Source organism: Cheilinus undulatus, linkage group 12 (genome assembly GCF_018320785.1).
Source record: "Cheilinus undulatus linkage group 12, ASM1832078v1, whole genome shotgun sequence".
NCBI lineage: Eukaryota > Metazoa > Chordata > Actinopteri > Labriformes > Labridae > Cheilinus > Cheilinus undulatus.
Window position 1 is genome coordinate 50,066,258 of NC_054876.1, and position 15,699 is coordinate 50,081,956.

Below are 15,699 nucleotides of genomic sequence, written 5' to 3' on the forward strand. Positions count from 1 at the left end.
AAAAGACATTTCTATAAACTACTGAATAACTGCTTTATCATGGTGTTAGTCAATATTTGCAAATCTAATTTTGGCAGCCTCAGAGCAGACAAAGCCCCCCAAGACCTTTATTACAGTATTGGAGCTACAGTAACACTGTGAGAGACAGTGCAGGATATTCTACGTAAAGCAGGGCTAAGGTGCTGGTGAAAATGAAGTTCTGTTTTCTGACACTCTGTGACTGTTGAGTGATCATTAGAGTAATTTCTCTGCTTTTTCCTTCACAGGTGTAATTAAAATGACTATATCTTGAAACCCTTAGGAACGTGAGGCCCCAGGCAACTAACGACCTTTGCCCTATGGTAAAATCACCCATGAACAGAGATTGGTCAGATAAATATAATTTAAAAAAAACTTAAAGCAGTTCCTTCCATGCCAGATAACTATAATATCAGATGCATAATTTATAAAATGTGTTCATCCTTTGGCTGGAAAAGCTTCAAAAACATTAACAAGTCATCTGTGCAATATCTTCTGCATTCTTGCAGATTCAGAATGATGTGATTTGATCTTTGATATGCATCTTTCTCTTTTTTCTTTGTTTTTAAGATTATGCGATGTAAAGATTTTTTGGCTGGAAAGTTACCAAAAATAATTCAATACTACTTACAATCGTGTATTTGACACTAAAAGTGAATTTGATTTTAAACTAAAGTTATAAAACAGGACTCAAAAAGCAATGTATTTTAAATTGTGGATTATTTATTTTCAACATAAATGATTCCTACTACTCCTGAGCATGTTTCTCAACAATTACACATAAAACGTGCATACAAGTTCCAGTTTGAGAAACAAACTTTTTAAATTCTGTGTAAAACCCAAATATTTCTGCCTCTCTGTCTCGTCTTGTTGCTCCTCTCTGCTCCAGTTGACCAGACCGCGGCGCTGTTTTCACAGTTGGCGAACTACCTCTATTTGGTCAAGGACTATGTTGTAAAAATCTTTGAAACTGTTTATTTTTCGTGATTTTTTTACTCTTTTGGGGCTCTGCTCGGTGTCATTAGGGGGACCGTACGACCGGACTGTGTGAGGACTGTGTGACCGGCCGTGGTGTGACTCTTTCGGACAGCTGCTTGGCGGTTTTCTGCCTTCTGACTGGAGCTTTCACTGCGAACCAAGTTAGCTCAACAGCTAATCCGAAAAGTCACGTCACCTGTGCGGACTCGAATTAAAAGTTTGACCGTTGCGTCTGGACACCCTTGTGAGTTTTAAACGTTTCACCTTTAAAAACTTTGTCTCCGGTGTTTTTACGCGGGGTTCATTTTTTATCCCGTTCTAACGCAGCTGTTACATTTTCGTTGGAGTCGGCGGTAAGTGAAGCGAATCAGCGGGGAACAAATGCCGTTACTACCCGCAGTCAAACACGGTTAAAGGGGATTTGGGGAGAGAAATGCGGTAGGTAGCGGACCCCGGCAGTGTTCAGCCCGCTGACTTGGCGGCTCTCGGTTTGCTGCCAGAGAGGCCTGCGGGTCAGGCTTCCACCGGGCTTGAGTAGAGTCCGGCGCCGCCGTCAGGAGGTCGGAGGCCGGCAGTTGGCGCTGCCGCCGCAGGGCCTTCCTACCGAGAGATGGAACGGATGGAAGTCGACCAGTGCGCAGGCGCAGCTGGCGGAGCAGGAGGCGGGGCACTCCGAAGATCGAACAGCGCCCCGATGATTACTAGCGTCAGGTTAGTGGTATTACACCCAAATGTACAAGATAGCTAATATACATATTATATGTATCAGTGGTAATCAACATGTGTGGCTCCTTTGTGATGATTTGTGGCTCTTTTTTGTCTTTAATTGAAATAATTTTACCCCAGAAAACCTGAAAAAGGTCAGCTTTAACCTCAGAAATTATTGCAAGTAACATTAATCAGTCTGTTCCCCATTCTTGTACAGCTGGCTTAAATGGACAACCTTTATTTCTTCATACATTTCAGTTGCCCTTATTTGCAATTTTCCCCCTTTTTTGCAACTCTTAGTCTATTTTTTATAGCTTTTTAAGCCCAAGTTTGCCACTTTTCATGCCCCTTTTCACCATTTTTTTTCCTTTTGTTTCCTGCTTTTTGGTATTTGCAATTTTTTCAACTTTTTTGTCATGTTTGCCCCCTCTCACCCATGTAAACTGCCCTTTTCCATTAAATGCCACTTTTCCCCCCATTTTTGCAACTTTTGTCCATTTAAGTCTCTTTTGACTCATTTTTTTGCCACCTGTAATTCATTTTTTTAATACATTTTGCCACCTTTTCTCTTTATTTTTGCCCATTTTCATCATTTTTTCCACTTCTTTGCCACTTTTTGACAATTTAGTCACTTTTGTCCATTTTAGTCTCTTTTCACTAATTCTTTGCCACATTTTTGACCATTTTTTCCACCTGTAACTCACTTTTTGTTATCAGTTTTTCACCAGTTGTTGCCTCATTTTCTTGCTTTTTGCGCATTCTAATTTTTTGCCCCTTTTTGCACATTTAAGCTGCCTTTTGCAATTGAATGACACTCTTTCCTATTTTTGCCACTTTTTCCCATTTTAGCTACTCATTTTTTGCCACATTTGTTTTTGACATTTTTTGCTAGATGTAACTTATTTTTAAGTCACTTTTTGCCACTTTTTTCCCCTTTAACTTATTTTTATTGCCACTTTAACCCATTTTTGGCACTTTCACCACTTAGATTGTGGCTCTTGCAAGTTTCGTTTTTTGTTTTTTTTTTACAATTTGGCTCTTTGTTTGAGCAGGGTTGAGTAACACTGATATATAATTTATTAATGCATTTTTCCCCGTTCTGAGAAAAAAGTCCAAATTCTGAGACAAAACTAAAAATGTCGAGATTAAAGTCAGAATCTAAGATTACAGTCAGAACTCTGAGTTTAAGTTCAGGATTCTGAATTGTTCTTAGAATTGGAAAAGAAAATGTATCTGTAAAGATTGTGGCCGTAATCCTCTTCATACCTCTGAACCCTCCTTGAGATCTTTTCTTCGTCCTTAAAACAGATAAATAACACCAGTCACGTGCAGTGCATAAATAAACCACCAGGAGGCAGAAAGCGCTACACAGGACCTTTTTACTGCATATCAACTATGGGAAAAGTGTCAAATGTGATTTTACAAATATTTCCACCATTTTTGAAAAATATATATGGGTTAGACGTGGCGAGGTCATAGGTCATGCTGAAGACAAAAAACAGTCTGTGATGACTTTCCTTGGCCTTGTTTTGTTTCCTCATAAAAATCTATATTTTGTAAGGACTATGCCAACTTTTTATACTGACTGCCCATTTGACATACTCAGTAATTCCAAACTTTTCTCCCTTTCCCTCTGAATTAAACCTCTTACTCATGACATTGCGTGAACATGTTATCGTCTGTCTTCCAGTGATGGGATGACCGTCTTCAGTCCCGTGACGTCGGCTCGTTACAGACGCAGCAGTGTGTCCATTAACCCCAGCTGTCCCTCACAGGTCAGAGGGTTTCACAGATCATAAATCCACATTATTATCTGCCCCGGCAGACTCTCATCCATGCTGTCTCTGTCTCGTCCTCCTGCAGCTTGTCCCTCTGTCTCCTTTCTCTCTGACTGCAGACCGACTGGACCACAAGCGGCAGGTGAGGACAGAGATCAGACTGCGTCCTCCTCATATTCACACAAAAATATGGCAGTAGTGTTATCATGCATCAGGAGGGGGGTACTGAATCCAGATCAGTCTTTTTACCCTCCTGGATCATTCTTGACTGTCTTCATTGTGACCTAAGGGTCAGACTTGACCCCAATCTGATTATTTATTTGGTTCAGAATCAGAAATTGTAAGCAAATCTACATTTGAGGACTGTGCTGACTCAAGGATAAGATGTGCCTTTTTTTTCCACCAATCAGCCCAGTTTGGTTCAGTGTTGTGCATGGTTTTGGTAGGGCAAACCTGGATCTTGTTTGTGTTTTTCAGAGCCTACTATGACCTCAAAGTGCCAAACAGGCATACACTCTCATACCAGACTCTAAGAACTATAACATAGCAGTCATTTGTAAATTAATGTGGACATTTCAGTATAGAAATTCTACATACAGTACCTTTAAGTGTTTTGAAAAGTATCATAGACTAACACTGATGTTTGCTGCAGGAAGAAAACATGGAGATGACGCTCAGAGGAAGTCTGCAGAGAATAAGGTATACACATAAATGCACTCTTTAGAATCAGAATCAGATTTATTGTTAAGTAGGTTTTTTACACTTACATGAAATTTGTTCTGGTGTTCTTGGTGCAAAGTACACAGGGTAGATAAAAGTAGGAGAAAAGTAGATAAATAGGTAAAAGATAAAAATGATAAAAATAAGGTAAGGTGCATGCATTAATATTTAGAATAAAATAAAATCAAGTATAGACAGTTATTTACACAGTCATAAAAATGAAATAAAATAAAATAGGATATTTACAGTTATTTACATAGTCATAAAATAAGACATAAAAGTTAAAACCAGTATAACTGATCCCACTTCTGTCTCTCCCAGTGCTTCCAGTCTGATTCCAGTTCCTCCAGTCAGTCAGTGGCATGACCACACGTCAGTGGTGAGCATCTTCAGCTCTTTGATTTAATTGTTCAGCTCTTATTTTGAAGGTGTTGGTCAAAATGACCATGATGTGATGCTAAACCTGTTAGCCTGTTAATGGCTGTTTACATTCTGTGTTAGCATCAAGCTAAGATGAACATTGTTTTTGATCTGTGGTTTGATTTTCAGACAGATTCCACGCTAAAGAAAACCTAATGTTCTAAATCAGTGATACTCGATGTGTGGCTCTTTTATGTCTTAATTTGAAATATTTTTCCCCCAGAAAACCTTAAAAAAGGGAAACTCTGATGTCAGAAATGATCCATTGCAAGTCACATTAATCAGTTTGTGTCCCCACATTAATACAGGTGGCTTTAATTTTCAACCTTTATTTTTGTCTGTACATTCCCATTGCCCTTAATTGAATTTTTTTTTTTTTTTTTGCCTTTTTCCCATTTGCTACTTTTAATCGATTTTTACTGCTTTAAGCCCACTTCTGCCATCTCTTTTTTCTAATTTTTACTACTTATATCCCATTTTTGCCACCAGGTTTTGCCTCTTTTACCTTGCTTTTTGCTGATTGCAGTTTTCCCTTTTTTGCCACTTTTTGCCCATTTAAGCCATGTTTTGCCATGAAATGCCACTGCTCAGCGTTCTTTCCACTCTTTGCTGCTTTTTGGCAATTTTTCCCACATTTTTGCCCATTTTTGTCACTTTTACACTTATTTTTTACCATGTTTTTGCTGCTTTTTGGCCATTTTTCCCACACGTTTGCCTATTTTAGTCACTTAACTTATTGTTTGCTATGTTTTTGATGCTTTTGAATTTTTTTTCCACATTTTTGCCTATTTTAGTCACTTTTACACTCCTTTTTTGCCATGTTCTTGCTGCTTTTTGACAATTTTTCCCACATTTTGCCTATTTTAGTCACTTTTACACTCATTCTTTGCCATGTTTTTGCTGCTTTTTGCCAATTTTTGCCAACTGTAACTCATTTTTGGTAACTTCTCACCCATTTTTGCCACTTACTGTACTTTTTTGCCACATTTTCTCCCTGTTTTTCCACTTTCACCCACTTTTTGCCGTTTTATGCCTACTTTGCCCCTTTTCACCCTGTGTTGTCACATTTTTGCCGCTGTTTGATCATTATTTGCCACCTTGTACTTATTTTTATAGCCACTTTAATCAGTTTTTGCCGCTTTTCACCACTTACATTGTGGCTTTTGAAAAGGCATTTTTAACAATTTGGCTCTTTGGTGGAGCAGGGTTGAGTAACACTGTTCTAAATGTATTATTTAGACATTTATACATGAAGTGATGGTGTAACAGCAGGACTGAAACTGTTTGACTGTCCACCAGGGGTTTGAAGTCTATCCAAATCTGAAGTTTTAAACTTAATCCACATCTGAGGATTCACACTGACTGCTTTGTTTGGGTTGATTCTTTTCTTCTTCAGTGGTTTCAGTCACAAGACAGCGGCGTCACACCAAACTCCTCCCCGAGTCCCACCAGAAGGTTCAGGTACAGAACAAATAAAGCTCTTATTCATGTTTTTCTATCCTGTGTTGAGATTGTTTGCTGTTTTGTTTTGCTTTCTCACAAACGTCTTCAATGTCTGACAGACCGGCGGTCAGTGCAACAGTGAGATGGCCTGCTTTAACTCCACTAAAGAGGAAAGGTAATCTTAATGACACAGTAAATATAAAGCTGCGCTATTATTTTAAATATGTTAGTATAATTTTATAAATGTGAGTTTAACATTCAGCCTGTTAGCTTTGGCTGAAAAACATCATTTGTTGTCCTTAGGAGGGGTGGAGTCTGACGGACCCCCAAAGAAGCTCTTTGTTGCCGGCGTAACAGACCCTGCCCACCGCAGCAGCTACACGGTCAGGTGAGGGTCGCCTTGAACTAAAATTGTCACAAATACTTGTTTGTGCCACTTGTTAAAAACTGGTTTCTGGTGGATCCTTCAAAAGTCTAACGTTAGATTTGTTCATAAAATATCTTACAAAGTCTTTTACTCTAAAGAGGCATGTTCACTTAACATTTCACAGCTTTAATTGGCTGACACATGCTTTATAACTATCTAGTTTACTCGGATCATCTGTCGTACTGAAAGCTGCTACATTTCATAAGAAAAATGCTCAGGGGAGGGGCAAATGCCTTCAAAATCTCAGGATAACTCCTACAAAGTCACTGCAAAGCATTTTGTGTGATTAAGATAGTGTGCAGGAGATCAAATTAAACCAAACTGGGTGGCTGGGACTCCATTGTTGTTGCCATGCAGATTTCCTGCAGATGCTTGAAAAGTCTTGAAAGGGTAGAATAGGGATTTTGTTTTTAAATTTAAGGCCTTAAAAAGTCTTATTTATACTCATGAGAGGTCTCAAATTTCAGAAGTTAGTTTGGCTAATGCTCTATTCACACAGGATTAGTATTACCTTGGGACCTCTGGTCATTTGTAGTAATCCCGTAGGACATCTGTGTTTTAATCCCATATGAATTGACCATGTCTGTAATTTGCAGAGCAAAACTTCCAGGGCAAATTATGGGCCACAAAGGTCCACAGGTAACAGTAATCCTGTGCGAATAGTACCTAAGACCTAGTACCTTTATCCAATCTTCCTTTTTAATCTACATTTACTTTTTTTTCATATTTAGGGGTGTAAATCTCTCTTTCTCCAGATTATTCTATTCAAATCTTGATTCACAGGCTACGACTTGATTCACTGACAAGTCATTAAATACAGAGCGATTCCCTTCAGTTCGATACGATCGGGTAGAAACTGAGTAAAGGATCCAAGTAGCTTTTTAATTTAACAAAAAAATGAGACAGAAAGGGGAAATCAAGATAACTTCCAGCAACCTTTACCTTTAAAGGTAAAGGGTCACCACAGGATTATTGGATTAGAGATGTTGAACCAAAGCATGGCAGGACGAGCCATGATAACAGGTTTTAGAGCCCCAGCGAACTGGTTTTTAACACTAAAACCAGCGCATGGACCGATTCGTGCTACCTTTGTACCGATTCAGGTCTGCACGGGCCGATTCACTTGGACCTTTGACATTAAGATTGATTAATTGATCTAGTTTGGTTTATCTATACACCACAGCTTTTCACGTTAGGATTAATGTCACTGTATGTTATATTAAAAGAAAAGAGGCATTAAATGTGCCAGAAATAATCTCATTTGGAATTTTATGACCCAAAAAAGGTATCATATCAATCGACATTTCATTAACAGTGGATTAAATTAGAGAATTCAGCTTCAGTGTATGGAGAAATCTCACACACCTTTTTTAAATTTATTTATTTATTTATTTATTTATTTTTTTACCATATGCCGCACAGGATTTTTATTGTTATTATATTGAAGATTAAATTCTGATATCCTAATAACCCCACTGTTAACACTGCTTTTTAATTTATGTTTTAAATTACACATACATTTCTAATTCTGACTTCTTTCCTGCCTCTCTTGCAGTGTTTCGCAGTCAGCAGCAGGTTCTCCACCTGCAGGTGGCGTCAGTCCTCAGTCCAGCCCTCTGTCTCTGTCACCACCCCCTTCCTTCACACCGTTCACCTCCCACCAGCACCCCGGGCACTAAACCCTCCTCACCCCCCTCACTTAGCATCCTGACCCCGTCACTGTGGATGCAGACCAATGACTCACCTGCACTGCTGTAAGTCCCGCCTCTTCCTGCATCTGACCACATTGGTCAGACCGAAGAATCATTGGAAATGAAGCCTTGTTACCTGATCTATGAAAACAGGGAGAAGCTCCAGACTGAAATTCCTCCTGAAGTTTCTCATTGGGGCTGTTTCTGTTGTCTGTATGGACAATAAACCCTGGTTTATTTACAGCGCTGTTACTTTAAATTCAGGCCTTCAGAGTCAAAGATGGACTGAGCTTGGTTTGAGGAAGTCCCATATTTTCTCAGTTAAAATTTGCAGCCCCTCCCCAAAAAGAGAGCATTGCTCCTGAGTTGCATTCATTACAAGACTGAAAGTTTATGGAAAGACCCTGAATCCACCGCTCCGTTTACAATCATTGGTGTCGTCACTAGCTCATCAGTTATGAACCCCGAGGTCACACTGGCTGTGTCGTCGGGCAGATTATTGGATCAGACTTAGGCTGGCTACAACTTAGACAAATTGGATATCTTTACCAATTTTAAAAACATTGGTGATCACAGACATAAGGCCAATTGAAACCAATTTTTAACATTACAACCCTCCTGATGTGAACACGCGAAGAAACGAAATCTCACATGATCAAACGTGACTTCAGAAGAAAAACACTCCAGTGTTGTTGTCATGTTTCAAAAAGCTGCTCTTTTTTGATTCTCCAGTACTCCTCTTGGCCAGGGGCACAGTTCTGCTTGTGGTTGCTGCCATGTTTGTGAGTTTTTTAAAGTGCACAGCCTCTGGTTAGACGCCTCCTGGTCTGCTCACACTCATTGGCTATTGCAGGTATTCTGTTGGAAGCAGCTAGATCTGAGCATGTTTGTTATTTGCTATTCCAGACCAGGGCGGCTCTGTGAAGAACAGGATTAGGGCCACTTATTTATTTATTTTTTTTACATCCATTTTTTTTTTAATTCCGAGAAGAAAGTCAGAACTTTCACCTCGATCTCACACTTCTGACCTTGATCTGAGAATTCTGATTTTGATCTCAGAATTCTGACTTTGATTTCTGAATTCTGACTTTGATTTGTGAATTCTGAATTCTGACTTTGATTTTTGAATTCTGACTTTGATTTGTGAATTCTGACTTTGATTTCTGAGTTCTGATAGCTGACTTTGATCTCAGAATCCTGACTTTGATTTCAGAATTCTGACTTTGATTGTAGAATTCTGACTTTGATCTCAGAATCCTGACTTTGATTTCAGAATTCTGACTTTGATTGTAGAATTCTGACTTTGATCTTAGAATTCTGACTTTGATCAGAGAATTCTGACTTTGATCTCAGAATTCTGACTTTGATTGTAGAATTCTGACTTTGATTGTAGAATTCTGACTTTGATCTTAGAATTCTGACTTTGATCAGAGAATTCTGACTTTGATCTCAGAATTCTGACTTTGATTGTAGAATTCTGACTTTGATTGTAGAATTCTGACTTTGATCTTAGAATTCTGACTTTGATCAGAGAATTCTGACCTTGATCTCAGAATTCTGAGTTTGATCCCAGAATTCTGACCTTGATCTCAGAATTCTGACTTTGATTTCAGAATACTGCCCTTGATCTTAGAATCCTGACTCTGATCTCAGAATTTTGACATTGAACTCTGAATTTTAACTTGTTTCTTTCTTAGAAATTTGACCTTAATTTTCAGAATTCTGACATTTTTTCCAGAACTGGGAAAAAAAGTTGAATCTCAAAAAAACAAAAAGTTAGTGGCCCTTATCCTCTTCTGTAGCTCTGACTTTATTGAAGGCCTCTTTTTGACACCACATATCATTCATTGGAAAAGGACCAAATTGGTCCAAAAATTGGGCTTTAAAGCATCTGGTTTTTAGTGAGTTTTAGTCTGCTTTTTAAGCACACATTCTTCTCATACCCAACACTACCAACATTTCAATTTTCAGAAATAAATCTTGTCTGGGATGTAGCCAGCCTTTGTCAAAATTTAGGCCCCAAAAGAGGGCGTGGTCTTTGAGTCCAATCTCCATCCTCTGGCTGAAGGCTTGTGGAATGACACCTAATCCAACGCTCAAAGGAACAGCTTCATCATCAGCATTATCACAAGATCACACTTAAACTTGTGAACCTGAGGACGCGCTGGCTGTGTCGTCAGGCAGACTTTGGGATCAGAGGAGAGTTTTTGGGGAATGATGTGAAGCAGATAAGCATTGGTGCATCTTTAAAAATCTACTCTTCTCTGCAGATCTGAGCATCGAACAAGAAGGATAAAACAAGGAAGCACATGAACACAAAACCTCAGTGCATGTTGGTTCACATGCAGCTCAGAGCATACAGCCTCTAGATAAACGGGCTGTCTCACTCTTCGGTTGAATTTCTCTGAGAACATGGATCATTTCAAACAGGAGAAGGTTTATTCTGCATCTTCTTGGATGGATTAAAGTTTGAAGCTGCAGCTGGAGTCAAAGTTGACATTCTTTATGAAGTTGCCTATCATCTCTGATGGACCGCTCCGAGTTCTCTAAAGGTCTTGAGTTGTAATCAAGACGTAGTTGCAGGAAATGACAAAACATTTGAAGTGTTTTGGTCAAACTTATGGAACATCTTCCACTGACACGCAGAGGAACTAAACCAAACAAACTCCAGGAAACTCTTGAATGTTGTCCTGGATATTCAAGTATGTATTGCTCTTTATAACTGTCAGATTTAAATGGATGCAGTTTTGAAGCTGAAAGCACAAGGATGGATGCACAGAGAACCTTCTGGACACTATTAGCACTTATTTGAATGATTGAACCAGAGTTTAGATGACAAATTTGCATCTTTTATCAACAAAACAAATTCTCAAATATGCAAATATCCAGTGAAATATGACAAAAGCTTTGTCCTAAGCCAAACTCCACATAAAGGGGCTATAGCTTTCAGCAAGGCTAAATCTGGCTTCCTTTGTGAAGGTTCTCCTGGTATTTTTGGGCCTGTACCGACTAGACATGACTAACAGGAAATTCAGCCACTGAACAAAGCTTCAGTTGTGAATATTTCTGTGTTTTAACGAAAACTCATCTGGTCTGTCATGGCTTTGTTGGCTGGCTACACACTAAACCTGTGGACGCCTCTTTAATGAGAAATTACAACTCAGATTTAAACAACCATTCAAACTTCATGAAAAAGGCGGTAATTTGAACCTTGAATAGGTTAAAATACGGCTGAACAAAGAGACAGGATTGGGATGGTGTGTACATTTTGGTCGTTTCTTATAACGCTGAGAAATTAACACATAATCATGGAAAAATAAACTTTACTTTCTCAACATGACAAGATAAATAAATGAAAAAACTAAATGCATTTTCCATCAAGGCTAAAAGGACTAAAATAAATTCTACAAATGTATGGTCTTATGACTACCATACATCTTTAACTCTTTGCATTCATAGTTGATCTTTATGTCCTGACCCACCAGTTAAAAGCCACTTCAGTGGGTGGTTCTAGGCCTGAATTGGCCCCGGTAATAAAGGGGACACGGCCTGATCTGAGGCTCGTTGCGACCCAGTTTTGAATCCTAAATATTAAACATGTTTAACATGTGACCGGGCATCAGCCAATGACAGCGAGCAGACCGGGAGGCATAACCAACCAGGCGCTGCGTACTTTTACCGTTTCTCTATCAACAATACCATCCTCTCAGCCAGGATTTCACTGAAACTCTTTGTCTCAGTCTTCAACTGCACAAAGTCACGTTTGACCACAAGAGATTTTATGTCTGTGGAACATGAAAACGTTACTACAGACAACATCTGTGGTTTAAAAACCGTCTCCTGTGTAGCCATCCTTGTTGAGACTTCTGGTTTTCCTAGAAGAACCGTGACAGACGCTAACTTTCAACCATGGTTCTTCTGTAGTTTGGTTCCTCCCAGTTCTAGAGGCTGGTTTGACAACCGGTTCCCGCTCAACTGAAGCTCTTCAGTAGTCTTGTTAATAGTGTATCTATATGTGAATATGGACAGTCGGAGCAGCTGTTTTATGCTCACTTTTCTTCAGCCTGCAGAGTTTGATTGTAAATATTAAATCTGCAGGAAGAGGCTGTGCTCTGCCCTCTTTAATGTGCGTTTTTATTGTGATCTTTGTTTGTTTCTCTCTGAGCAACTTCAATCTTTTCTACTTGAAAACAGCCACTTCATCCTTCACAAATCTGGATCTTTTCTGCCAAGCAGTTCAGGAAGGTCATCTGAGTTAGTCAAAGACACATTTTAATAACGGAAAAATAAACCTGAAAACATGAGTCCCTTTAGTTCATTATTTTTTAAATTCATAGAATATTCTGGATTGAATCTAGGGGAGTCCACATCTGTTTGAACTATCCATATGAATGGCACAATAACTTTTAACACAGCACGAAACAGCCATCCCGTGCTGTCCTGTCTTTTTTGGCACCCTTCTGTAGGGGTACCAGGTGTTTCTATTAGACCAGGTACAGTGGAGCTAGACACAGGACACAGCAGGTAGTCTGTTGACTGGTAGAAAAGAATCAACACTTCCTGCTTGTCTTCTTTTTGTGACATTCCAAGAGGAAGACGGGGCCTATCGTCACCCAGCATACAGCCCCGCCCACCAAGTAAGGTCACGGTTGGCAATGGAAACACAAGTGGGGGTCAAGGTTTACCGTATCAAACTGTACCGAATGCCCCTTGGTGGCTAGTACCCCTCAATCCAATGTGCAATAGTGTGACCAATGAGCATTTGCTCAACGTTGAGCATCGCCCACACTGGGCTCCGCCCCCTATTGCACACTGCATTAAGGGGCTTCTCCTTGATGGAAACGCAGCCATGGTAGCCCCAAAGAAAGGTGCCAACAAAGTAGGACGGTACTGATCAGTTATCTCGGTAACTTTCCAAACTTTTAACAGTGGAAACGCGAATAACTACGTACTGAACCAAACTGTACCGAACTGAACTGTACTGATCTGAACTGAACTGTACTGATCTGAACCATACTGATCCGGACTGAACTGTACTGAACCAACCTGAACTGACTGCTTGGTAGAAACCCAGCTATGATCGTGTGTGTTTGTGTTTTCTTTAATGGGCTGCGTTTCTGCTTCCAACTTTTGCACCTACAGTATTGTACAGTTTTATATTCTCACTCTTCATCGTGCCTAAACATGTCGCAATATTTCAGAAGAGCGAGGGTGCGGCTGTTAACTTATCCCATGTTCAGATATGTTGGTACAGAGAGTCTCTAGAAGTTTTAATTATCTCCTTTTAAAGATAAATCTCTAAAACAGCGATATGCACAAACGGGACTTCTTCAAAATGTTTCCAAATTTTTCCAAGCGTCTTTTTCTCTGCTGTCACGACTTTGCACAGTTGATCACTTTATTTTATTTTTACATGAACATAAAAACATATCCTCATTAATGCTGGTCAATTTTGCTGCCTTTTCTGTTTTCTTGCTTTATTTTTCGACTTGTTGTCGTCTCTCCAAGTCCATCCTGTTTTGCTGCAAAGCAGAGAACTCCTTCCTGGGTTCCTGCAGGAAATGTAGCTTTTTTATTTTTACCAATGACAATGGTATTATGCAACTAAAGAAAGACAGTACTAGCATCATGCTTTGGTTTATTTGAGCATATATCAAACAGTGAAGTTTCTGATGGCTGTTAATGGAAACTGATGAAATATCTACTTCTCAATATCGCACCTTTAACAAAAAAAATATTTAAGGATTGAAATAAACATTTTCAAAATGTGTCCAAGCCTACAAGTAGTACTATATTATTTTTAGGAATGTTCTGGACATGCCCCCCACCCCACCCCACCCGCACCCACTTGGAAAAAGAAAACATCAAAATCCTAGCAGAAGAGGTAGGGATGCACCATATTGGATTTTTGCTGATATTTACAGTTGCATTTTAGCTGATACCGATATTTAAATGTGCTCTTCTGACAAGAAATTTCAGTCCTTTTGGACACACTTTAAGTTTTGAGGATGACCAAGAAAACAAACTTTAGTCCTTTTGGACACACTTTAAAGTTTAGAGAATGAGGATAAATAAAGAAACAGAACTATACTGACATAGGTCAGTTAGTTCAGCCTAAAATTACACTAATTTATTACTATATATGGACAAAACTTACAGTCAATATATGCTGAAATACACAGACAAAATATTGGATGTAAATATCGGCAGAAATTTTGATATCTGCCAATACTGATACCAGACCGATAATATCGTGCATCTCTAAAATAGGTTTACATACTGGTGTTTTTGACAAAATATCTCTTCATCAGAGCCATTTTACAAAAAAGTAAACTTGAAAATCTCAAGTTTGAAAAGTAAATTTACAAAAATAGAAATGTTTGACTGTCTAAGTCATAAATGACCATGGACCAAAAGTTTTTTTGAGATCATAAAGTCAAGAATCAAACCACGGTTTTCAGTGACTCCACACTGATGTACTTTTACGATTTAAAGAACTTGAAATTTCTGAGTTTCTAATGTCAATATTTTAAACTAAAAACTTGGACATTTCCAACTTTTTAAACTCTGAAATGTTGACGCTGTCACCAAAATTTTTGCTCAAAAACGAACAGATTGTCTTCCTCTTTAATCCTTTACATTAGCCCTTATACACTGTTACGTTTCTAATCAAGATTTAAAAATCTATATGCACATCTTATTTTGACAACATCAGAACAAACCAGGTCCTGCCTATGGGTGCCCAGACCCTAGGTTGGGAACCACTGTGTTTGTGAGTTCAGCTCCAATAGATCATTAATGTCAATTTAAAACGTCAAAATTTTCACTGCAACACACTAAAAGACTGGGTGAAGGTCTGACTGGCCCAGCAATGGATGCTTTAAATGTGAGTTCTGATTGGTGGGTCAGTGGACCAATCAGAGAGCCAACAAATGGTTAATTTGGTTTGAATCAGCTTGGACAGCTTTTGGGATTTTAAAGTGGAGTAATAAATCCAGCTTTAAATGTGTACAGAAAGGTGAATCCTTTTTAGAACAGGATCTTTTTGAGTTATTTTTGAAACTTTGAGCTCAGAAACAGGATCGACTCCTCAGACGATACAACACGCTGCCAAATCAAATGCCTGCACCGACTGTAGCTTTATTTATTTTAATGTTTTGTTAACTTTGCACACTCGCATCACCGACTGTATAAAGCACAGAGAGAGAGAAGTGTTTGAATTTAGCTGGATCTAAATGTGATGTGGACTCATCAGTTTGCACAAATTTTCTGCTTCAAAGAATGTTTTTAAGCCAAAAATCTTCATCATAAACCTCTGCATCATTAGCTTCTGTTTAATGGTTGTCCAAATGTCCAGTATGTTGATTGTTCTTTTGAACAGATGTTTAAAACTAGTCTGTTATTCTCACTGCAGATTGTGTCAATAAGTACCAAAAATTCTACAGACTTCATCTATTTAAGGCGATAGGAGAAAAACTGCAGGTGCACAGCTGCACAATGTCTAAACTGCACAGAA

At 38.9% G+C, this 15,699-nt stretch overlaps 1 protein-coding gene across 2 annotated transcripts; it reads left to right on the forward strand.

The window, feature by feature from the left end:
* Nucleotides 1-791: 791 nt before the first annotated feature.
* LOC121518849 (P2R1A-PPP2R2A-interacting phosphatase regulator 1) lies at nucleotides 792-14,045 on the forward strand. 2 transcript variants are annotated; one of them, XR_005992673.1, is made up of 10 exons: nucleotides 792-1,707; nucleotides 3,395-3,479; nucleotides 3,568-3,624; nucleotides 4,135-4,181; nucleotides 4,524-4,581; nucleotides 6,019-6,083; nucleotides 6,185-6,240; nucleotides 6,369-6,453; nucleotides 8,048-8,246; nucleotides 10,454-14,045. XR_005992673.1 is itself a non-coding variant. In XM_041801510.1 (9 exons), the coding sequence occupies exons 1-9, from the start codon at nucleotides 1,607-1,609 to the stop codon at nucleotides 8,169-8,171; spliced, it is 678 nt and encodes a 225-aa protein (XP_041657444.1). In that variant the 5' UTR covers nucleotides 793-1,606; the 3' UTR covers nucleotides 8,172-9,273. The 2 variants fall into 2 exon arrangements, 1 of the variants encoding a protein (XP_041657444.1); XM_041801510.1 differs by lacking the exon at nucleotides 10,454-14,045 and having other exon boundaries at nucleotides 793-1,707; nucleotides 8,048-9,273.
* Nucleotides 14,046-15,699: the final 1,654 nt, after the last annotated feature.